This window comes from Micropterus salmoides, unplaced genomic scaffold (assembly GCF_014851395.1).
Source record: "Micropterus salmoides isolate LMB-PRFRI ecotype aquatic unplaced genomic scaffold, ASM1485139v1 Ms_hic_scaffold_3177, whole genome shotgun sequence".
NCBI lineage: Eukaryota > Metazoa > Chordata > Actinopteri > Centrarchiformes > Centrarchidae > Micropterus > Micropterus salmoides.
The window spans coordinates 2,265-26,813 of record NW_024042459.1 but is presented as its reverse complement, the minus strand read 5'-3'; the positions used below and the strand labels follow the sequence as shown (position 1 = coordinate 26,813).

At 41.5% G+C, this 24,549-nt stretch overlaps 1 protein-coding gene across 1 annotated transcript; it reads right to left on the bottom strand.

Annotated features, from left to right (window-relative positions):
* Positions 1-382: 382 nt before the first annotated feature.
* LOC119884098 (extracellular matrix protein FRAS1-like) lies at positions 383-24,040 on the bottom strand (the record flags this gene model as incomplete). Its single annotated transcript, XM_038694569.1, has 26 exons — positions 383-529; positions 2,766-2,971; positions 4,138-4,304; positions 4,405-4,521; positions 4,982-5,141; positions 5,327-5,434; positions 5,894-6,044; positions 6,663-6,877; positions 7,164-7,324; positions 7,419-7,651; positions 7,771-8,046; positions 8,642-8,829; positions 8,923-9,123; positions 10,226-10,382; positions 10,480-10,685; positions 10,860-11,007; positions 11,148-11,308; positions 12,237-12,581; positions 13,012-13,258; positions 13,464-13,632; positions 13,729-13,888; positions 15,450-15,600; positions 16,444-16,557; positions 19,726-19,953; positions 20,644-20,784; positions 23,846-24,040. Coding segments are annotated over 26 exons (4,752 nt in total), but the record flags the coding sequence as incomplete, so codon positions are not given.
* Positions 24,041-24,549: the final 509 nt, after the last annotated feature.

Sequence of the window (24,549 nt, the reverse complement as noted above, 5' to 3'; positions counted from 1 at the left end):
TCAATGCAGACAATTGGAGAAAAGTTGTTGCCTACATTACCCACAATGCAACTGCCACTATTCCACTTTAAATTAGGTAACATGTTCATGGTAACAGTCTCTGATTGGTGGAAGCTCATTTAAGCTTGTGGGAAGTTGGCTAAACAGATAAACATCAACATTTCTCAAAAATAAGTCCACAATATCCAGGTCTGTATGCTCATGTAAAGTTGACTTTACACAATTAAAACATAAAAGCTACTAGTCTTGTTCCCCATGAAAATAATAATCCCTAAAATATATCTATGGGAACCTGAATTCAGGAAGTAAACGTCCATCAAATCACTCAATGGGGGAAGAAGTTCAACACAACACATGATGTAGCGCAGGTGTTTCCACACACCTTGTAGAGAGCATCAACCTTCATTGTAAAGCCGTCGACGCCCGGCATGGCTGTCATGGACTGCAGCTCTGGGATATCTGACGCTAAGTGAGCCTCGAAGGGAACATCATGGAAAAATTTGTCACAAACGTCTGGCTGTTTACGATCCTGCAGAGGAAACATGAAGAGAGAAAATAATCAGAGCACTTTAAAGTCAATGTATGTTCCTATGGCACAAAGTTTTCTTTTGAAAAAGTCAGGTTTGTTCCTTATCTACCTGTTGGAAGTTACAAAAAATGTAAATAATGAACTCAACCAATGGCTCTATATGGTGACATTCAAGAAAGAATTGTCTTCAACGCTGTCTAAAAATAGTGTAGATGAAAGGTATAATTCCACAGCTTCTGACCGAGTGGAGAATTTCTGCTGCAGATTACGATGGTTTGTCAACGACAACAACGTCAGTAATTTAAATAACCCACAGGCTTTGAACTGTCATTAATGCTGTAGGTGAAACGACACATTTTGAACAAGCACTGCACAGTTTAAAAGCATAGGGAGGTGTCACTTCAGCCCCTGTGAACAGGCACTGCACTAGTACTCTTAATGACTCAACATCTACTGTATCCATTTCACATTAAAAGGCTTCTAGCAAAGAAAGTATTTTATTGTGAAACAACAGCAGAAGCGTGTTCAGTCTGAAAACATTTGGCACCGTTGTCTGCGGTTTGCAGGTTGAACGACATGTTTCCTTGAAACGTTGTGCAACTGTCCCCAACGGGCTTTGAGGTATGTTTTCTCTGATTACCCTTATGTGGCTCACCTCTGCTGATTGGACTACGTTTAGAACCCTAAGGAACAAGTGCACCTTGATGATAAGAAATTCCAAATCAGAGTTTTATCTGAAGACAGTTACAGAGAATCCAAATAACCCCGCAATATTCTGGAAAGTAATTAAAACCATGTCAGGTACACATATTGCTTCAAGCCTCCCTGAACATATTCTGGTTGGCTCAGATGAAATAAAGGATAAAGCTGCAATGTTCAGTCAGTTAAACAAACACTTTATCTGTGCTGGGTCTGCAGTTGACAGCAAATGTAAATGCACCTGTCCCATATTCTGCCGAGCTGCAAATGATAGAAAACTGGATTTGTTTGATTTTAAAACTATTTCTGTTGCTCAAATTTGTAAAGCTCTGAAAGACATTGACCACAAAAAACCTGCAGGTCCCAACAATCTGGATCCTTTTTTATTACTGCTGCTATGGTGGTAATAAACGATCTTATGGTGCCTTAGACAGAAAACAGGGGTCTATTTTGGGACCTATTCTGTTCTCTATTTTTATAAATGACTTAGGTAAGGACATTCAAGCAAAAATACACTTCTATGCTGATGACACTGTCATTTATACACATGCTCCTTCCATAGCACAGGCTGTGCAAGAGCTTCAGATTGCATTTCAGTCATTACAAACTGCTCTGCTCATTTTAAAACTGGTTTTAAATCCTCAGAAAACGAATGGTCTTCTCAAAAGCTCTCCTACAGTTGCTTGCTGATCTTTGCATTTTTACGTCTGATGGTAAATCCATTGAAAGGGTGCCCACATACAAGTACTTAGGTATATGGATAAACAACAAACTTTTATTTAAATACATATTCCTAATCTAGTTAGGAAGCTAAGAAGATTGGCTTTTATTTTAGAAATAAATCTAGCTTTAATTTCAATGCCAAAAAAACACTTGTGGAAGCTACTTTTCTGTCTGTGATTGACTATGGTGACATATTATATGCACTGAGCCTCCTCCATCTTTTACAAATGTAAAGTCCCTCATTCACCATTGCATTCTTTATGATCTGGTGGGTTGGACATCACTGACCACCCGCAGACACAACAGCACTGGCATATTATTATACATAAAGGCATGCTAGGTAAACTTCCAGCTTACCTCTATACCCTTCTCTGTCTCAGTCCTACTAGTTAACAGATACGCTTCTCCAAGTGGTTGCTTTTTAATGTAACCATGGTTTTGACAGATCTGGGGAAAACTGCATTTTCATACTATGCTCCCTGGGCATGGTATAATTTGCAAAAAGATCTTAAATTAGAAACGTGTATATCAATTGATAAATTTAAGAGCGTCATAAAGAATGTGGTGAAGGAGACATTATGTATTTTTTTGTAGCATTTTAATATGTGTTTATGTATGGCTGCTACCTTGGCCAGGTCTCTCTTGTAAAAGAGATTTTTGATCTCAATGAGACTTCCAGGTAAAACAAAGGTAACATTAAAAATAAAATAATACTGATTATGGTAATGATATTTGACCTGAGGGTGGCAGTATTTTGAATAACGGTCTTTAAATATGTACCCCAGACCAGAGTAAAGAAAATATATATTTGTACCAGCAGTAGGAAGCGATGCTTCAGGTGCTTGTTGGGCTGGATGCAGCCGTACTGTGGCCCCTCGTTGTACAGCGTTCCTGTGGGGTCAAAGAAGGGAACATATCCGTCCCTGCCAGTGCAGAGGTAAACCTTCTCCAGCTGCAGTTTGTAGGCTGCGTTCAGGTTCTGCTCAGGGTTCCACAATACTCTGCCATACAGAGTTTGACCTGCAGGGGGCAGCAGACAGATCAGGACAGGTTTTTATTTTATTTGTAGAAGTGCATAAAAATGTTTCAGTTTCTTCTGCATAAACCTCAAGAATTCTTGATCTGTGACTTAGAAGAAGTCAAGATTACAACATTATCTTGGTAAGAACTTCTTAGTAACTGATAACATGAAATAAATTCAGATCCTACACCGGTCTTTTGCAGGTTTTATGATGAACAGGATTTGTTTGTATATGGCTGAAAGAATATGATTCATAACCAGGATATGGATGTAAGAAACAAAGCAGGACAGTGTGTTGTTAAAATTCAGAGAAAGGTCAGTAGAGAATCTCCTAAAATTATTTAAAGAGGTCATATTATGCGTTTTTGTGCATGTAATAGGTTTGCAAAGTGAAAAAGCCCAAAGTCCACCCCAAAGAGAGTTCCATCTCCCACAGAAAACTCTGTTCTGAACTGCTTGAAAACAGCTCGTTTGTAGCACAGCCGTTTTCCTTTGATCCCTGTGACGACACAGAGAAACACGCATCATAATGCTCGCCATTGCGGCTAATCCGACACTGAGCTGCAGCAGACAGTGACAAGACAACCGCCTACTGCCTCTCCTCTCCCTTCCAAACACTAGCTACCCTCCAGGCAGTCAATGGACATAAAGTTGTCACTGTGATGAAGAGACAGAGCTCAGTTAAAACTTTATAGATGAAAGATACATTTGTTACAGATTAATAAATCACCACTCTGAAACTCTTGCTCCAGTCCATGTTGCTAAGATGGTAAGGGGAACATATACAGCTTAATCTACGCCGAAGAGGCTTCTCATGACTTGCCCTACTTTGCTTCTGATTAGCTAGAAGTCCGTATCTATGAACTGCGCATGTGCAACTCCCAAGATTTTATACAAGTAAGATGCACCATTCCATAGCTAAAACGAAGCGTTCGACACACAGGGTGAAAAGAGGAGCTGCAGCAATGTGCAGTATGACAAAGATATGGAGTTTTTTGAAAATGAAACCATGTAAACCTGTTCTGGTACGACCTCTAAATAGGATTTTGAACCTGAAAATGAACATATATGACCATTTTAAATCAAAAAGCAGCTCATTGCTCTTCAGAAAATATTTCTAAAAGGCTGTTTCAAGAAGGTTAGTTCTGTTTCTCTCCTGTCATACCCATGGAGAATGCTCCCTTGTAGTCCATCTCAGCCATAGACACATCAGCGGTAGCCGGGTCCATCATGAACACCTTCTCATTGTTACACAACTGGAACTCCGTGTTGAGGGAGTAAACCACAGGAACAGGCCGGTTGGTCTGCTGGAAGGCGATCGGCACCAGAAACCTGACGGAGAACAGCAAGACAGTACAGGTTTCATGTGACCTGGCTCCCTAAAATATGTCGTCATCAAACCACAAGAGTTTGGACTCAAGCAGGGACTTACTTCTCTGGAGCGTGAGCCGTGCAGGACAGAGGTTTGTCACCGGGGTCGATCCAGGGCTGAGTGGGCTGGACAGTGCAGGGGATCAAGAAGACTGTGTACTCCCCAGAATAGTCCTTCCTGTTGAAGGATACACATTAAGACAACACAGAAAGGTTATTACCAATGCACAGTGAGTTACAATGAAGGATCAAAGGGTTGATCTTCTGAATCCAAAGGAGCATGATTAAAGAAATCAGAAGTCAAACATTGACTTAAGGTTTTCCACATAAAGTGACATTCTAGTTGTTCCACAAGGAACTGTCTGAGGCTCCCTGGAGAAATCCTACCCTAAAAAGGTCTGAAAGTTCCCAATATCCTGATGTTTATGTTTTCCTAAATCTTAAATCAAATTTGGTTACGTTTGTTCTTTACTTTAAATGTCACTGTTGAGCAAATGATCAACATTTACTAAAAACTACTAACTGAACCACTATCATATTTCCCATCCAGCTGAACTGAGAAATGTCAGTGTGATTGAAAAACGAATGGTAGCCTTCCTTCACCCCTTCTGATTACGGCTGTGGATGAACCGACTGACCTGCTGTAGGAGCTGGTGGCTCTCCACAGCTGGTATGGTGAGTCAAAGGTTTGAGCGCTCCACAGCAGCTGTATGTCAAACTCGATGCCTCCGAGGTGGTCGGGCGCCATCAGGTGGGACTTGTGGCCCGGCAGAGTGTGGTGTTCAAGGACAAACTGACCTGGAGGAAGGAAATTTGGAAATATGACACCAAAATAACCCTCTGTTCTCTTTGTCCATCAGTCTTCTAAGTACATTTGTTGTATTAATACGACAGCAGACACCTTCTAAAGAAAAAACAAGGAGGTATGGACTTCTGTCTGACCCAAAACATATGAAATGTTGTGGTGGATGTACTGAACTGACCTCTGAATTTTGCATGAGTTTTGAACTCAATCACCAGTCGTCCGTCTTCTCTGATGTAGATCCTGATGATCTGCAGTCTGGCTGAGAGGACGCTGTCAGTCTGGATACCTGCAGACAGGAAGCACCAGCCAAGGGTGTCAAAGGTCAGATCGAGGTCGAGATTAAAACACTGGTTTAGTTTTGTTAAATAAAACAGCATATATGGATTCTGATCATTTCACATAATGTGTCAGATGTTTGCAAACAGGGACCAAATCCATCCCTAAATTAATCTTAAAAGAAAGTTTTAAAAAAGCATGTAAACTGTATAAAGTTGTGGATTTTCATCCTGAACCTCTTCTGCTCCGTTTTCACAATAAATGCCTGGAAAGATAAAAATGATTTGCTTTCAAAAGCTGCAATAAATGTTCTCATAATCATTTGGAAGAGACTCTTTGTTTTGCGATACACAGAGTAGGTTAAACTTTAAAAGTGTATGTAGTGGATCCAGAAGAAATGCATAATGGATGCCTTGCAGTGACTTCATTTTATGATTTGCTCATAAAGCGATAAAGTCAGTTTCCTGACCTGTCCTCCAGAGTACGGTGTCGTAGAAGAAAGAGAACTCCATCTCGGTGTGATGCTCCAGAGAGGCCCAGCCTCTCGGTGCCGTCACGTAGATGTACGACACATAGAGAGGTACCTGCACCGTCAGGAAGGACTGGGCAGAGTCCCGAACCTGGAAGAACAGCAGCTTTGTTTATATTGGTTCTGCACCTGGGGGCTGGGAACCCTCAGAAGGTCATATAAGGATTTGAGCACCTGCTGTGATTGAGTACTTGAGTTCTTGTGGTGTATATGTCATGCAACATTTTCTCCATATTTCTCCTATTGTCTCCGCCAAGGATCTTATGACTTTTAATTTGTTTCTAGAAAGCTGGTATACTTCTGTGAGACTAACAACTGATTGAGCTTTATAGTTCACCTTGGAAACATCATTTGACAAAATCTCTATTCACTTGCTCGTTCTGGAGACTCGGATGGTATGGTGCATGTTGTTTTCATGGCCAAGAATGGACTTTCAAAGTGCTCAGAATAATGTAAAGTGTGAACAATTCCATGACAAGTGACCAAACATGTAATGATGAAGACAGTGTGACATTGGGGTCAAAAGCCCCAGAACAACTTAATAGTGGACCTTGAGGGGAGTTTTATAAATAATTGATTACATTTTGGTGATGATCCAGATCAGGTTGGAAAGCTACTCAGTCGAGGCATCTGCTACGTAGTTAAGTAGTTCTAATTGATAGATTTTCGGTGGTCACAGAAAGAACGTGCTCTTGACGGTCTGATGTACCTGGAAATCAGCGGTGACTGAGCCCCCGCAGACGTCGATGAGCTCGGTCATGTCGTAGTAAGCATCAAAGGTCCAGATGCAGCTCTTGAGGTTGAGGTGCTTGTAGAGCTGGATGCTCTTGGCCTCGCGGACGTTTGGGTTGAACTGATAGGGGCGGTCATAACCCGGCCCCAGAGAGATGCTGTCGTAGGACACATCGTCCAGGAAACCTGTCTCTGTGGAGGAATGTTGTCAAAGTTTGTATTAGCAGAAAAAGATCTTAGAAGTCCACAGAAAACAATATTTTCTGATTTAAACAAAGATCTGGTTAATGTTTAACCACCATTCTAATCCATTTTACAAGTTATATTACATAACAGATAACTACATAAGAAGTATTTCAGCTTGGTGTCGAAATACCAGATGATAACTCTCCCTAATACAGAGTTCACCATGAGTTTTATCCTGTTTCATGTTTCCTCCCCTGTTTTATGTGTGTTTATGGGAGTGTGTGTGACTGACCGGAAAGACCCTGTAGGTCTTTGAGGGTAACAAGGTTGGAGCAGACGTGTTGCTGCCTATAGATGGACTCTGACAGGAGGAAATGCAGGTTGTACAGCGGCATGGTGGACACCAGGGGGAGCATGCCGTCCTGATGGGGGATCTGCACTGAAATATGGATACTAAACAAGGACACACAGGGCAGGAAAGAAAATTAACAAAAACAGTTTTGGTTTATGCAATTTAAAAAGCCACCATCCATCTGTCCTTTCTCACCGGTTGGGGTGTTCCTTGTGCTTGACGTCCAGGTATTTGAGTGTGGCGATGAAGGACTGAGCCTGGAAGCCTCTGGCGGTTCCCGTGGTAACCGGCGTGTGGCAGATGGAGCCCTCTGTGCCGATGGTGGCGATGTTGCTTCTCAGCGGCGTTCCAAGGTGACCAGCCTTATCCCTGGCCTGAGCAACGCAGCGAACGTGGAAGCGACGGCTGAAATAAATACTGTCCAGGACCTGAGAGAGACAGCAGTGCAGGCAGGGTGAGTGAGACCAAAGCCAACATCATTTGTTATTGATGTTTTGGCAGTGATCATCTTGGCTCCATCTATTCCTTTTCAGAGATCCCAACTCACCATGTGGTTGACGCTGGTATACGGCGTGGTGTCTGTGACTGTCTCAAAGGGGGACCGAGCGCCGCTGGTGTCGGTGGGTGCCGCCACTTCCCAGGAGAAGTGAACTTGGGTCTGGTTGATGCCTGCCTCCTCACAGCGCTCCTTCATCACAGAGTACTTGGGGTAGTGAGGGTCACAGGGGGTGACACACACCAGAGGGTAACCTGGAGAGGGCGTCTTCTTACTGCCTTCCTTTGTCACCTCCTGGACATGATCATAGTCGGCGAGAGACACCACCTGAGGAGGAAGGAGGATGGGTAATGATGACATTTTATTTGCTTGAAATTCTACTTTCTTTTCATCTTTCTGTCATTGTTTCTATTTGAACACCGTCCAGATGATTTGAGTAGAGCACAAACACAGATGAGATTCCTGTTGAGGAACTGAAAGGCATTTGGGGTCAAATCACACACCACATTTTATTTAAATGGCATTTGAACATAGCTGAATTGATGTCCTCAATGTAAGTGGTTCTGGTTAAATGCAAAAGAAATGTAACAGCCTGTAAACAAACGCCTGAAGGAAAATGCTGCCCATGTTTCCTGCTGCTGTTTTGGAGTTACTGAATATGTATTAGAGGAGAGGAGTGCTTTTGTTTGGAGTGGAGGCGTTTCTGGTTTCTAGCTCCAGGCACTTGAAGCGCTAAAAACATGTTACACTCTGAGCACTGCTGGAACAGACAAAAGCTTACGTTCTCTGTTGAAGTCACAAGCAGTCCTTCAAAAAGCTGCCAAATACGTGTTGTGTAGCAGTTTGTCCTGCTGTTCATCTTTATGTTGTTCTGTGCGTGTGTCATTATCAAAGCAGACATGTTACATTTAACATTTCGTACAATAGGCGTGGCAGGGAGGATGAGGCTGCCTGAAGCCTCCTGGTCCAGAATGGTCACTGTGGCCATAGTGATCTCCCCGAGTACCGCCTCCACAGGGTCGTCAGGTCCGAGGACCAATGAGAAGGACTCGTGCCACTCCCTGTCCTCATTGGACAGAATCTCCACCTTGAACAGGAAATGGTCCATCCCTACAAAGTGAAGCAAAGGCAGAATTTTAAGCCATATTTAGTCTCTAGATTTACAAACACAGTTGTACATAACTTGTAATTCTAAGCACTGACCAGGGGTGAATTTAAGCACTCGGCTCTTGGGATTGTAGTCCACTCCAGACTGGGCCGATCCGTCCCGGGTGCTGCAGCGGATCTTGGAGGTCCGGTCCAGATCCCCCCGACGGATCACCTTTATGTCAAGCACCTCAATGCCATCTGGACCAGGTGGCTCTCTCACCTGGTAGGACGCCTGCTCAAACTCAATGGTTGGAGCTGGAGAAACAGAAGAGGACGAAAGGTCACAGAGCTGCCCTGTTACTTATGTGTCACTGACTTTATGTAGTGCTTTGCACATTAAGAGATACAGTACACCTCAGTAGCCATTTTTTTTGGTACATCTAGAAAAAAACTAATGAAGTCACATACAACAGTCCTGAAAAAAATACTCCCTTCATGAAGTGTTGAAATTAACTGTTTTAGAGAGGTGTTGATTCCACTGTGTGGTCATTTTCGTAGGCTTTAGTTTGTGGTACTGTTGAACTTTATTATTTTACACTGAGGGCTGTTTCTAAAATGTATCCACCCCCTTTTATCAATAAGGATAGACGTTTAGTGAGGTTGGCTGTTGGCTGAATTAGTTTTAGCTTGTGTATCTACAGAATACAAGATATACAGGAACCCCTAAGAGACATGCAAAGATGAAGGGTTAACATGGTGAAGTTTGTTACCAAACAAAAAACGTAAAAACAATAGAGAAAAATTTATTTGTGTGCAAAGTCTGATCTAAATTGTTTTCTTTCTTGTGTTTATGACCAAAGAACAGGTAAATTTAAGGTTCTGCCAGGATAATCTTTCTAAATTCCTAAATTTTGAGGCTGAAGTGCACCACTAACCCATTTTCTAAACAGGACTAAAAGCATTCAAGTTTTTCTTAGTTTCAATCTCTTCATGCACTCTAAACACAAGGTACATATTGTTTGTTAGTGAGTCGTGTAACATTGCTGTCATGTCTTTCTTTTGACTAGAAACAACTGCCCAAACTATTTAGATCACACTTACAGAACTGATCACAGAAAATGTTTTTTCTCACTTCTCAAAAAGCAATGCTGAATAGTTATATTACAGAAAACCTTTTGGCATCTCTACTTATAGTACAACAACAACATATCTGATATTTAAATAAAACTAATATCTGAGTTTAGTTGAGGCTGTTCTCATGATCTATTACTTTCATGAAATTTAGACAAATCAAATCCTACCAAACATTTTCTTTCATGAACAAAACTCAGGAGCCACATTATTTCAGAGACTACGTCTATACACCAGCAAACAGCAAACAAATCTGCTGTAAATCACATATGAGGCGCCTGCTTACCATCTTCATCGTTGGTGATAGTGATAGTGACAATGTCACTAGCGCCCACCATGGCGCCACTCCAGTGGTCACCAAGCGGTGTCCCAAGATGCACCTGGAACTCCTCTTCGGGCTCAAAAACAGAGTCATCATTGATGTGAACGGTGCAGTTTTTTACCTGGGCAATAAAACAAAACATGTGAATGGGCAGGTAACTGACAAAAAAAAAAAAGATACTAACAGACTTGATCTAGATATTTTGGACAAAATTCTACCTTCTCTCCTTTGAGGAAAGTGATGCGTGACTCATCAGCATTCTTCCTCTCCTCAAAGTCGTCCATCACCATGGCCGACATGGTCCGAGTGAAACACCGCACTGATGACTTGAAGGACAGGTCACCTGTACGGATGATGGGGATGTGCAGGACACTGTCTTTCTCCTTCACAATGTAGGCGCTCTTCTCAAACTGCATGCTGGGAACTGAGAGGAGAGATGATGGCTGTGAGAAAGCTGACTCTAAATTCTTAGTACTGGTAAATGTAATTGAGATATCAATCATTCATAAGGCATATGTGATGTCAGAAGCCTGAAATAAATTTTTTTAATGCATATTTGATTTTAAGTGAATGTTAAGTCATTATTGTGTGTACATACTGTCCTGGAAGGTGTCAGTGATGACAACGTTGGCTTCATAGGGCTCTTGGAGGACAGCACCTTGCGGGGAACTGAGGAATACCACAAAAGACTCAGATCCTTCGATGGACGGGTTCTGGATGTCGTCCATTATGGTCAAACTGCAGGTCTGTAAAAAGGAAGCAAGAGCGTTTACAAGGATTTTAAAGGTGTCCTAGACCAGGTCTGTTGTCTTAAGGGAACAGAAGTAGGATACCTTGTCTTTAGTTTAATATGTTTTTGTTGTAGGTGAGATGTCTCTGTCCTTACCTCCTCAGTTTTTCCAGGTTTGAACTCCACCTTCTTGGAGCTGGGGATGTAGTCGACCCCCGGGCTGGCTGAGGGGGGATCTGAAGGTCGGGTGGCACACCATACAGAAGTCACAGAGGACAGGTCACTGCCATGGCGCAGCACTGGTATTTCAATTGTGCCTGAATGAAATGCAGGTTTAAAAAATATGTAAAGTAGCAGAATTTTATTGGGGCATTTTATTAGGGCATAGAAATGATACAGAAATGACAGCCACAGTGTTAGGTAACCAAAGTCTGCTTTGGTCTGCAATTCTAAAGTAATTTAAGTCATGAACTAATAGTAGCAGAATACATTAACAGAGAAACTGAATTTTGCAGCTAATTTTGCTGAGCGTAATTATGAAGACTGTTCAATGCTGCATGGTTGATTCCTTTATCCAAGATTAAAGCTATAGCAGAGTACCACCAAAAGAAAAGAGAGAGACTCAGTGATTGATTGAGAGCAGAAGAGGCTTGACAGAGAGATGGAGTGGGAGGTGTATTTATAGCAGGACTCTGTTAACATAAATCTTTCTACCGAGTAATGTATGACATTTGCTTTTAAGACAATAAAATTATTACAAAAGGCATCTATCAATCCTGTGTTTCCCACTTTAAAATGTGTTCTCTGTTCCAAAAGAAATTAAAAGGCTAAAATGTGACAGACTGCCATGTAACGACTAACTGTAAAAACAATATAATAGTCTACGTAAATGTTCAGGTAGTATGCTTACATTCTGTTTCATGTATAGTGTTTTGTAAATAACTTTGGAAAGGGTAGGGGGTCCACAGACATTGCACTACTGGCAAGAAACTAATGCTACATCCTTGGATATAGCTGTTATGAAATTTCTCTTTTTGGCACCTTCCTAATTTCCCCATGGACATCATTAAATTTACACATGTCTCTTAAATAGTAAAGCTAAGCTGTGACATCTGAAAAGAGAGTGTGCCATAATTTAATAAGAATTTCTCTTGGCGATAGAGAAACACTGCAAACTTCTAGGAAAATGCAGAAGGAAAAAAGAACTACTTGGTGTACAGGTGGATGTTAGAAAACAGCTTATACCAGCATCTTCACTGAAAGTAAAGGTGGCGTTCCCAAGAGAAACCATCGAAGCATCGTTGGGTCCATCGATGACGACCTTGGCCAGCGTCACGTCCCCCATACGGGCATTATCCGAGGCGTCTGAAAGCACCAGCTCAAACTCCTCAGACAGCTCATACTCGCTGTCGTCGATGAGCTTAACGTCACAGGTGGACATGCTGATGCCGGGGCCAAAGATGACGCGGTTGTCATTGGTCATGCCGCGGCTCTTGTAGTCGGAGCCGGACTCCAGAGCGTGGAGGCTGCTGCCCTGAGCTGACTTGCCCACGGTGTAGCAGAGAGCAGACACGGTGCTGGAGGTGTCACCTGAGTGGAAATGAGGCAAGAGAGGAAATGTTGGCCATGACATCATCAGAGTTCATACTTAAACATGATGGTATAGCTTATCTTTGTTTTGTTTGGGGTTTTAGTCACTGCCCTCTGTGCCAAATTATAGACATGTTTGCTTGGATTTAGTTTAACTTTGGTTGGTATGTTTTGTGCTCCATGCCTTATTTAACTCTGACTGACATACAAGTATATCAGTAAAGAAAATTGCACAAACTGTGTAGCATTTTTATCTTCAAATGCCTCAAATATGAATACATCACTCAGTGAAAGCATCATATGGCCTCAATGTAGTGTCGCAGCAAGCAGATGTAGAATCTGCAAAAGGCAAAGTCCCTTTTGGTTAAATAAAAAGGGGGAAATTAAATAGGAAGAAGTTAAAAAGGTTAACAGGGCTGCAGTTCTTCACCTTTTCTCTCGATGGGTACGTGGATGAAGCCAGTGCTCTCGTTGACGTGGTAGGTCTTTTTATCAAACTGCAGAGTTGGTTCGTCCTCTGTGTCGTTGATGTTGACGATGGCACGCGTGTTTCCGCCCAGCAGCGCATACACAGGCATGCTCAGCTCCACGTGGAAGCTTTCAGTTCCCTCAAACACCTTGTCATCGTTAATCACTATGGTGCACACTTTGGTGTCCTCGCGCTCATCAAACTGTACCTGTGAATTAACAGGACACATTGTGGTACTGGTCAATACGTGCGTACTGGATGTCAAGGTTCGTTCAACCAACAGTTATGGATGATGAGCCAAAGGAAGAAGAGGCAGCTGAAGCTTTGACATTTTGTTGTTTTGTTTTTAAAATTTCCTAAACAACAATGAAAACAAAACGATAAAATAAATTACATTGGTAAAGCACAGTTACCTGTCCAGCATATTCCACATAGTCCTGCTGGCCCGGACGAGATCCGACGCTGCTGGTGGAGGTGCCGCTGCCCTGCTCGGTGCGGCAGAGAACGATGGCGTACTGGTTGAGGTTACCTGTTCGTTTCACCGTCACAGCCACCGTGCCGGCCTTCTCACTCACATTGTAGCTGTGGAACCATCAGGTTATCTTACTTAAGGATGCTGGAAAGGTACATGTATGGCGAACAGTTGGTTTTGGTAAAAGCTTCACACATATTACGGACCTTTTGTGCTCAAAGCTGATGAGTGACCACTGGATGTGGAAGACGTTGTCGCTGACCACGTTTGGTTTGCTGTCTTTGACCAGGAACTTGAAGTTGTCCATGGTTTCCTGAACGTTCTTCTGATGCAGCACGTAGCGGATCAGACCCAAGTTTACATCAGCTAGAAAGGAACAGATTAATAATGAACAAACATTCTATATTTATATTATATTTCACTGATTTAGTTATTGTTTCTCTTCTTTTACAGATGTTGAGGTCACAAAGGGAATGAAAGTCTATCATATGCATCACACATTACACACAAGAACATGGAAAGTCAAAAGAATGTCACAGAACATTGCAGTAGGCATTTAGCAGAGGGAACCAGAATTAAACAATTGTCCTACAAGACAATTTGCACTGATCTTTACCCAGCATGTACCTTACTGTGCGTAAGGGGACAACCAAAAACATAATGTCCCTACAGGGATCGAATTTTAATTATACAAATCACTGTGAAGAATGAGTTTTCTGTGAAATAATGATTCCATAATTTGCAGCCTCCAGCCCTTTTCTCATCACTTGAGAGACATATAAAAAACTTGAAAATGAAGATGAAAGTCATCATTGGTTCACAATTTCTGCTCATTTATAACTTCAAGAGGAGGTTGGAGAAAAGGTACAAAAGTACTTTGTAATTGGGGGCTGCAAGCCATTAAATGGATGAGAGTCCCTGAGCTAGAGAGATGTTCAAATGACCTTCAGGAAGCTCAGAATAAACACTTGTAGTGATGAACAGAAAATATAACCAAATGGGACCACAAAGGATAAGAAAATTTAAGCACTAATATCCAGAACAGAAATATGTTGTTGAGCGCATATGGCAGAATGTGAGAGTAAATGCTGACAGCTGGAATGATGCTGACAGTTTGTACTAGTAAATCTAACCATCTATTTTCACATTTTTCCTCTCTCAGGGTAAGTGTTTATTGTAGTAATAGGATATTTGTTGTCATTAAGGAAATTATGTTTACATGTTTCAAATCTAAAATCCAAAAGTCAAAGTGACGTGTTTCGAGTTGCTCTCCAGCCTAGAGGATCAACATTTCACAAAAGCACCCTGGCACTGATCCCTGGCTGCAGCCCAGAGGTGAAGATAAGCAGGCTCGTGATGAGAACACTGCTAATTCGAAGAAAAACACTCCCACGGCTGCTGATGTGCCTTTGAAGAAAACTTTCAGTGAAGGAAAGAGTGAGTCTGGGCAGGTTGGCATGTGGGGCCAAGTTTTTTTCCTTTCCTAGCGCTTCCTTGACCTCTCAACACTCCTTCTCACTGTGAAGAAAAATGTAGTGGAGTTCCAATTCAAAACTTCCTCCTGGTGTGGTACCCATAATACTAAGAATCACCTCAGGATGAACAGGAGAGGGCAGTGAAGCCTCATGTACCTGGAGAAGGGGTTCCAAAATGATTGAAGGATAAGAAAGTAAAAAAAAAATAAATCACACTGAATTTTTGCTTTTCTCTTTTGAAATACAATACACTTTTCCTTCTGCAGGCATTGAGAAATCCTTTAAAGTAAATTGTCTTAGAAGAAAAAATACTAGAGTGACGAGGAGAAGAGGGGCAACCAGTGAATCTGTATAAAAAAAACTTGGATTTAAAAATATGTAACAACACAACCTGCTGCACCTGGTGTAAAAATGAAACATTAGGGCCAGAAAATGACATGGAACTTGTGTACCTTGTGTGAAGGTGGTGATGGGGTTTCCAGGTTTCAGCTTACTCTCCAGGAAGCCGTGCTTTGGCTCTGTGGTGATTTCGTAAACCAACTGTCCATCATCTGTGTCTGGATCCATAGTCAGCAGCTCCTTCTTGGTGATCAGGTTGGTAGCCTGATGGACACAAGCAGAAATTACTGTAAATGACCACCTTATAGTGGCAAATATACTATAACCAAATATATTATACGGCAAATGAGTTAGCAAGTGTTTTCCAAGTGTTTTTGCCAAAGTGGAAGGAAATGAAGAAATTAGTAGTTGTTTTGAATTTAAATTTGAATTTAAATTAGCATTTGATGGCAGATCTATTAACTATATCCCTTTTACATTCTCTTGGGTCATCATGATAAAACATCCAAGACTAAATTACCTGCAGTGCAAACATGGCACAGACTCAGGATAAATGAACAAGGTGACATTTCTACAATGACTGCCATAGAAACTAGTGGTCGCATTGTGTTGAGGTGTTCAAACCAGCAGGGGGAGCAAGTAAATTACACATTGTGAGCGCACAGTGCTAGAGCTTCTCTTTGCACTTATGTCGATCACAACAACATGTTTAATAAGTTACTGTGATACAGCCAGCCAGAGAAGAAACAGAGCTGTTTATACACAATCAAGTCATTCTTAAAATTTACATTTACTTAAGGACAAATTTCTAAGCATGCAGACCACTCTGCAACATCCTCCTGCTCATTCAAACCTTTTTATCTGTAAAATGTCCAGCGAAACACAGTCCTCTAATTGAGACCAATGAGCAGGAAGGAAGTATTTAAAGGTTCAGTGCAATGCAACTTAACTGTGGCAATTTAAAAGGTAAATTAATTAGAAAATAAGATCTGCATCACTGGGTCCATCATTACTCCCTTTACAGCTATTAAACATCACCATGAAACTGAGCAAAAACTGTATGTATTGTATGTTTGGGGAGACATATATGAAGAGATGATCTTGTACCTTGTTTTCCATGTACTCCAGCCACTGCAGTCCCAGGTTGCTGACGATACGCGGAGTGCCATCGTCAACTGGCAGAATATCGATCTTGAACTTCTGTGGTGCAGCCGTCACTATCTGCAATCCCAAAAAAGTTAATAAAAAATAGATTTTTGAAGATGGTGGATATACTTTCGAGAATAATTTAATGGACAGTCTCAAGAAAGAGGATTTAACTACTTAAGTTGTTTTAATTCCCTTTAAAACTTGTTGGACCTCGACCTGTTCATCGAAAATATCACACATTCACATCTCAATTCTCAATTACTAATAGTTTCTTTTGACCCAGGTTTTAAGATATTTGTGTCTCAGATTGCTGCAATGCAACAGTGGTGAATACAGTGTAATTTGTGGTGCTCCAAAAATTACAACAAAATAAATCAGCAGCAACATCTGGCTGCAGAAACTGTCATGGATACACCGGATAACATAGAGACTTCATTGTGCAACAGTTTCCCCTTTGAACTACTTCACACAGACAAACGTTTAGACAACCTTTTGATAAGAATGAGTCGTTAAAACAAGGAAATGGAAAAGTTCTCATGAACTGGATACAGGCTGAATGTTATAGGGGCAAAAAAAAGCACTGCCGGTTATTACTTTATTGATTTATCCCCCTTCAAGATGTGATGACAGGCTAAATCAGACAAACTACTCCAATATTACTAGTTACAGCATTATGTTGGAGGTGCAAGAGGGAATACAGAGAGAGCAGCCTGTCATCACACAGATGCTGTTAAGGCCAAGTTTGACAGGTGCCATTTGAAGGATGTGTTCATCCGAAGGGTGTTATATGAGCTCATAAATTATTTAATAACACGGCAGCTCCAGTGGGAACAAGTTCACCTTAAACACCAGCAACGTTAAGGCCACAAACCGTCTTTTGAGCTGCAGACCACGTGTGACCATTGAGCCAAATGAACCCAGGCAATTGAAAGATAATAAACGCAAGCCTGGGAAGAGTGTGTGTGTGTGTGTGTGTGTGTGTGTGACTGGGGATATCAATACCTGCCTGCTGTCATTTACTTAATCAAGGACCATTTGTAGTGACAGGTGGCGGAGTGCAGCTGAGAGGGACGGCTAAATTGACATACCTATAACTACCGCCATGAAGCTGACATTAACGCACACACGTACTGAAGATCATACTTGTGAGGACCCTCTTTTAATGCATTCTAGACCAGTGGTTTCTGGTCTAGCCCAGACAACAAGCCACTGGGGAGGGCAAGATGAATCTGAGGGATTGCAAGATGATTATCAGGTAAGAAGTAAGAAATTACAAAACTTCTGCTACACTAAACTGTGTAAGTACTACTCTGCGTTGCTTTCCAGACACTTTTCTAAAATTGTTCTAATTTTCCAAAAATGTCTTCTCCTTTCAAAATGCCCTTATTTTCAAATAATGCCTCACTTATCCAAATAGCATCACTTTTCAAAAAAACACCTCACAAAGTGAGAAGTATAATAGCAGTCACACAAACTGCTGATTCACCCCTTCCGTCATTAAAAAAGGTCAGAGCAGTGACTCCACCACCCCTACATCCCGACACACACACACACACACAACAATATCTACCATCAAATACACACACACACACACACACACACACACAGACGCACCCAACCGTGGCCTTTGCTAATTCAATCATCTAGCTGTAATAAAAATGTCAGGAAGCTGCCTCATACACACACACACACACGCCAACACAAAATCTGACTGCAAATTTTGCCTTCCAGCTGTGGTAAAAATGTCAGTGCACACACACTATAGCCTTGTGTCACTATATTCATGGGGAGCTGTCATTGAGATAATGAATTCCCCTGATCCTAACCTTAACCATCACTAAGTTTGAAATCACTAACCCTAAAACCAAGTCTTAACTCTCTCAGTACTTTTAAGGGGCTTTATGTAGTTTTACAATGAAATCACTTATCAGTTAATCACTTTTTTATTGTCTATTTGTAAACGGACTGTAACCTCACACAAAAATGAACAACATGCCTGCTTTCTCTGTTGCTTGGAACTGCCACTATTTTACGTCCTATTCATAGTTTTCAGTCACGTGACATGTGTGTTGACCTGGAGGGCAAAACAACAGACCAAGATAGCTGCTCACACCGGACTCCCTCGTAGAGACGCCGCAAAAGCTGTTAAATTTTATTTGAATCACCTTTCAACTCAAGAAAAAGATACAGTAGATATGGACACAAACTGCAAGTGTTGGTACTTTCGATCCATAAACAGCACCCACTGCCATTTTCCCGCTGTTAAAAACCACAGCCCAGGCTTGTCTCCTCATCGATTAGTGGATCCAAAAGCACAACAACCATCCAGCCTTTTGGCAACGCAAAAGTAACAAACTCAAAGTAACAGTGTATCACTTGGTCCTGGTTGGCAGGCAGCGGAAAGTAACGTCTTTTTTGCCCTCCAAGGGAGCGTTTTCTTTGGAATGTGACGTCAAGTGAAAACTATGAATATCCTGCATGTGCATGCCCCTCTCGCCTGATGAATGTGAACTGTACACACAGCAACAACACCACAGCAAACAAAATGGAGTCCGCTAACACCATAAAACAACAAGCTCCCAGCATAACACCGACTGCAACACAATCTTCCAGTGAGGACAAAAAAGGAAAAAGTTTTAAGTGTTGAATCCCATAAGGCCAAACGAGAATCAGATCGATGTCGGGTGACATCTAACATGTTATCTATTGCAAAATACTATAGTTGTATGTCTTTCCACATTACTTCACCAGCTAACGTGATCCACATTAGGTTAGTTTAGGTTAACTTTATTGTCCCCAAGGGTAAATTCTGCTTGGCCACAATGCAGTGTTGCTTCATAGCATATTACTATCCTGTGTACCAGTATTGTGTCGATTTTAGCCTGCAAAAAATGATGTAACGATTTGTTTATACTAGCCTATAGTGATGCAAGGCAGGGGCAGCCAGCTACGTTATTATGGATAAGGTGGTTCAATGTCATGCTAATAAAACTATTACTGTAAAGTTGAGTGCTCCCTCATGAGTTCAAGCACGCGCAGGAGCACACGCTTGAAATGCAGTGGTTGCAATTTAAAACCTCATCGCTAGGGGCCACTGTAAACTACACACAGCCCCTTTAACCCTGTGGGTCTAGCATTTTGGTTCCAACAAAGCTGTCGGACCCTACAAGTGTAATGGGCTCCCTGTTTTTGGACCCCACAAATATGGTAAAACAAGCCCACACAGGTGCACGTTTTTACCTCCTTGCTGCCCTCTTCCACCATGAACAGCAGGTTGGTGCCATCAGCCACAGTGAAGGTGAAGCGGTCTTTGAGCGAGTTGGAGCCGTCGTGGTTGTAGCTGATGCGGTTCTGGTAGATGTCATCCATGGTGAAACTGCTGGTCTGCCGGTAATGTTGGCCATTGCCCGTGCGCTCTATGGTGCCGTGACGTGGAGCCTGGACGACAGTGAAGACAATGGACTCCGCCTGGACAACGTTGTGTTTTAGCAGAACAAAATGGAGGGAGAGGAATGGAGGAGAGGAGACAGTTTGAATGAGTGTTGAGTATGTTATGTGTGGTGTCAGTTTGTTAGTAAGAATCAGTGAAACAGTGAGGGTTTATTTTTAAAATTTTTCATCATTATTATTTTGCAACTTCAACAATCATACTGTGGGAAATCTTTTCTAGAAGAACAGGCAATTCTTATTTTGCTTTGTTAGCACATATAATTAGAAGTTAGTACATATACGTATACCACATAACATTTAGTGGCTTTTAAAAGACATCTTGTGAAATAAAGAGAAAATCTGTAATTGCAGTAGATGTAGGCAAGGTTGTTCAGAGAAAGTAGATGCAGGAAGACAGGAAATTGCAATAATCACAAAATAACTCCTGGAGTGCACCAAAGATGGCAGATTGATGGGATTAACAGGGTTTTTTCCTTTAAGCAACAGGAAATAGTCTTTGAAATGTTGTTGCCAGAGAAAATAAAGCTGTAGAGAACAGCCGTCTTTCTAAACAACAGAGGCCAGCTTACAAAGCTTAGTTTTGCCAGCTTAGCTGCTGATATCCAACTATTATTTAGAGGTCCTGCTCCTTTCTAAACTGATTAAAAAGAGAAATAAATAATGAAGGTTGCCGAAGCATTTCAGGGATTTGTGAAGCCAGTGTCCTACTTCAGTGTCTGCATCTGTGGCTTTCAGCTCAAATTCGGTGATGGTCTTCCTCACTCCTTCCTGGACCCTCATACCAGGAACCTGGAGCAGAGGCAGGGAGTCGTCCACTGGCTTGATGGTAATGTAGAACGTCTGGGCAACCTGGACACGACATACACAGGAAAATATAAATCCATTCTGAAGCAATGTAAATGTAACTCCAAATAGTCACCACTAGAAGTATTTTTTGCTTCATGTCATTTTCACTAAATTTCTCTTTCCATCTCTCTAAGGCAACACTGCTCATTTTATTCACTGGGAAATATTACTTTAGTGTTAAAACAATATTGACATGCTCAAATACACCATATGTAAAGAGATATGTAATATGTGAATATTGTACTGAAACAGAGTAACATACATTGATTTATGGGGTTTCTTCACATCCAGTATGGGCAGGAAGAACGATAACAATGACTAATAATAACTATTAAATATACGTGTAATAGCAAACTTGACAAAATGTGAACCTATCCTTGAAGCTCATTGGAGTATCTAAAGAGACACTTAGTCAAAGCAGAATACAGGGCAGTTTTTTTCTTAGCTTGCGAAAATGTTTTGGACATTTTTTTCCAATGACTCAGAGCAATGATGATGGTAATGGTGCTGAACAGATAAAATAAAATTTGCCACTTACAGTATAAGTTTCAGTCAAGTGAGAAAACTATATATGCAGTCAATTTCTATGCTGTCATCTAGGGTGGAAATTTTACAAATGGGACAACACGCCTGATGGAAACTTTAAAACATAACCCAAATAGCACAAGCTGCAGTTACTACAGAAACAGTGTGCTGCTATACCATTGAGTTAATACCATCTCATGACACACAGTGAGTAAAATATTTAGTATCACTATAAAATGCAATATAAAACTTAGTTTTAATGCAAAACATACTCTCCATCTTGAGAGAGGGGGGTTAACAAAAGTAAAAGCACTAAACCACTTCACACACAGTAACCACTACAATGGCCACAAAATCCTTCACACACTGTAGTCAGCCAGGCATGAAGGCCAAATGACCTTTCTCACATGTTTACTCAAGTCCTTGTGGTCCTCATTAGTCTGGATTAGCAAGGCAGATTTATGCATGAGGGGAACTGGGGGTGTGGGGAGTTGGAAGGGTTAGAGAGAAACTTCCACACCACTCAAAAGGCTTGTTAGATTTGACATGTATATATATTTATATTTATGTAAATATATAAATATATTTCATAAACATTTTTATGCGTTATATTGAAAGGTAATTACTGTGCTATGGGTCAGAAAATCTTTACTGCCCCTTTTAATAAAAGGCTTGGTGCAAGATATTTCAGGCTAAAATGCCAATGACAAAGCAGTCTGAAGGGCTTTTTATGTGGGGGACAAACACTGCCTGCCTTTAATTCTTTATCATGAGGACTGAGAACACAGGCGTGCCAAATCGGGTTTGTTATTATTAAAAAGTGCTCAAGCTCCACGCTCATGCCCGTCTGCCTGTTTGAAGAGAGTTGTCTTATCCTAAACTTCTTTCCATCCTGTAGACATGGCTAAGAGGGATTTCTGTTACAGCCTACCAATTGTCCTACAGACCTGAAAACCAGCCCTCTTTAACATAGTCTTGAAATAATACATTTCAAATATTTCCACCCAAACACAAATTAGCTATTGAGACCAGTTACTCCTGAGGAAAAAGAGCATTCCCTTCTACAAAAATATAATGTTTTTGGGATGATTTTTTTGGAACTAGCATCTAGCAGGTAGGTGTGCATGTGTGCATGGTGGGGGTCTCTTTGATATATGTTTCTAGATGTTCAAAACAAAGAATCCACTATATTAAATATGTCCAAATCTTTGAAGGGTTGTAGGTGCTAATGAACTCTAGTAGATGTGTTTCCCAAGGAACCTCACTGGATCCCCTACCTACCACTCGTGCCTCAAGAGGCGATAGTCAGAAAGTAGAACTCAGGTATCCTCCCTGTAGTTTCAGCTTGGAGATGTGTGCAAGTGAGCTTGCTCGCCCAGACTCCATCAGCTACAAGGACTGCTAAGTTAGCAGCAGTTATGACCTGATATGTGATATGCATGCCCCTATTTTGTATGTAGTATGAATTTGACAGGTGGAGAATAGTCTCAATTTTACACATTATAGCTTTAAAATATGGATGACTCACTGTGTGGAAACATGAACCCAAGCACTGCTGTGGCAAACTGATTCAGCAGTGAATTAATCTAAGTAACAGACTTCTGAATACTGAATATTATAGTTAGACAAATAAGACAAATCTAAGGGGTCACAAGATGATATATCATGTTGCTATTTTAAACTGTTCTCGACTGTTTTTCCTGTGAAATACTGAATACTTTCACTTCTTCGGGTTTCTAAAAATCTCTGGGGAAATAAATAAATAAAACTATATAAAACTAATATTTGTTTTGTGAGGACAACATGAAAACCCTTTGATATTGTACTACCACAATATTGCAGGACAATTAGGGCAATCTATAAAGTGGGCATAATCCTTGCACATTAATACACAATCACACATATTTGTAGTAAACCTGCCTTCATTCAATAGATGTTCATCAAGAATTATGTCCTCAGACCTTTAATGAGGGTGATCCAGCTCTTGACACCAGGCATGTTGGCAGAAAAACAATACAACCCAACACTTAACAGCAGTCATACAATTCAAAATAGTCACCAAAAGATGAGCTCATTCTTGCACAAATAATCTGTATGGTTCATTTATATATGGCGTTAATTGTATTTGCAGTATAGTAGATGCGGACACGTCCCCTCTTTGGGTGATGCAGTCAGAGACTCCAAAGCTGTCACCAGCAGAGATTTTGATTGGCTTGACATGGTCTATCCATTGAGCAGGGGGCCCCCTGTTCTAGGCTTTATGTTTCATTAGAAAAAAGAAAAAAACAAACAACAAAGGATTTGCAGGGCCCCATGCAATTACTTGTGGGCCAGTGCTGGCTGAACTGCTCATGTATCACGTCCACACATAGACATGCACTCCGTGACTGTTACCTGTTATGGGAGGTCACAAGCAGAAGCCAGCAAGTATCATTACAATTTTCTTCCAGGTACCACATTGTTGGACAAAACTGAACCAGCCCCCCTAAATGGGTCTTCAAAGCCCTTTTTATTGATTAGAGTCAACCCCGTCATTCACCTCATTTGTCCCGTCGGACACGGTGAAGGAGAATTGGTCGGCATGCTTCTCTTCTTCACTGGTGTGGGCGTACTGGATGCTGCGCGATGCCAGATCGGCCTGGGTGAACGTGCTGATTCTGGTGCCTGGAGCGAGAAGACCAATAGTTGTTAGACGAGTTGAAACAATCAACAAGAAATATTTGATTCCTCTTCCCTTGAACCCAAACAGGATTCATCCAGACACACATATAGGCTACACAAAAACACTAACTGTACACACACTGACACCAGTGAGCCCTGTTTCCATCCAGAGGGTCAGTGTGGACACTGTCGAGGATTACAGATACCGGGAGTGCACATTGACAATAAACTGGACTGGGTCAAAAAACACTCAAGCCCTCTACAGGAAGGGCCAAAGCCGTCTCTATTTTCTGAGGAGGCTGAGGTCCTTCAACATCTGCAGGACGATGTTGAGGATGTTTTACAAGTCTGTTGTGGCCAGTGCTATCCTGGCAGCAGGTTGAGGGGAGAGGACGCCAACAGACTCAACAAACTGATCCACAAGGCCAGTGACGTTGTGGGGGTGGAGCTGGACTCTCTGTCGGTGGTGTAAGAGAGGAGGATGCTGTCCAAGCTACATGTCACCGTGGACAATGTCTCCTACCCACTCCATGACTTGCTGTTCAAACACAGGACTCATCAAGACAAGACTCATCCCCCCAA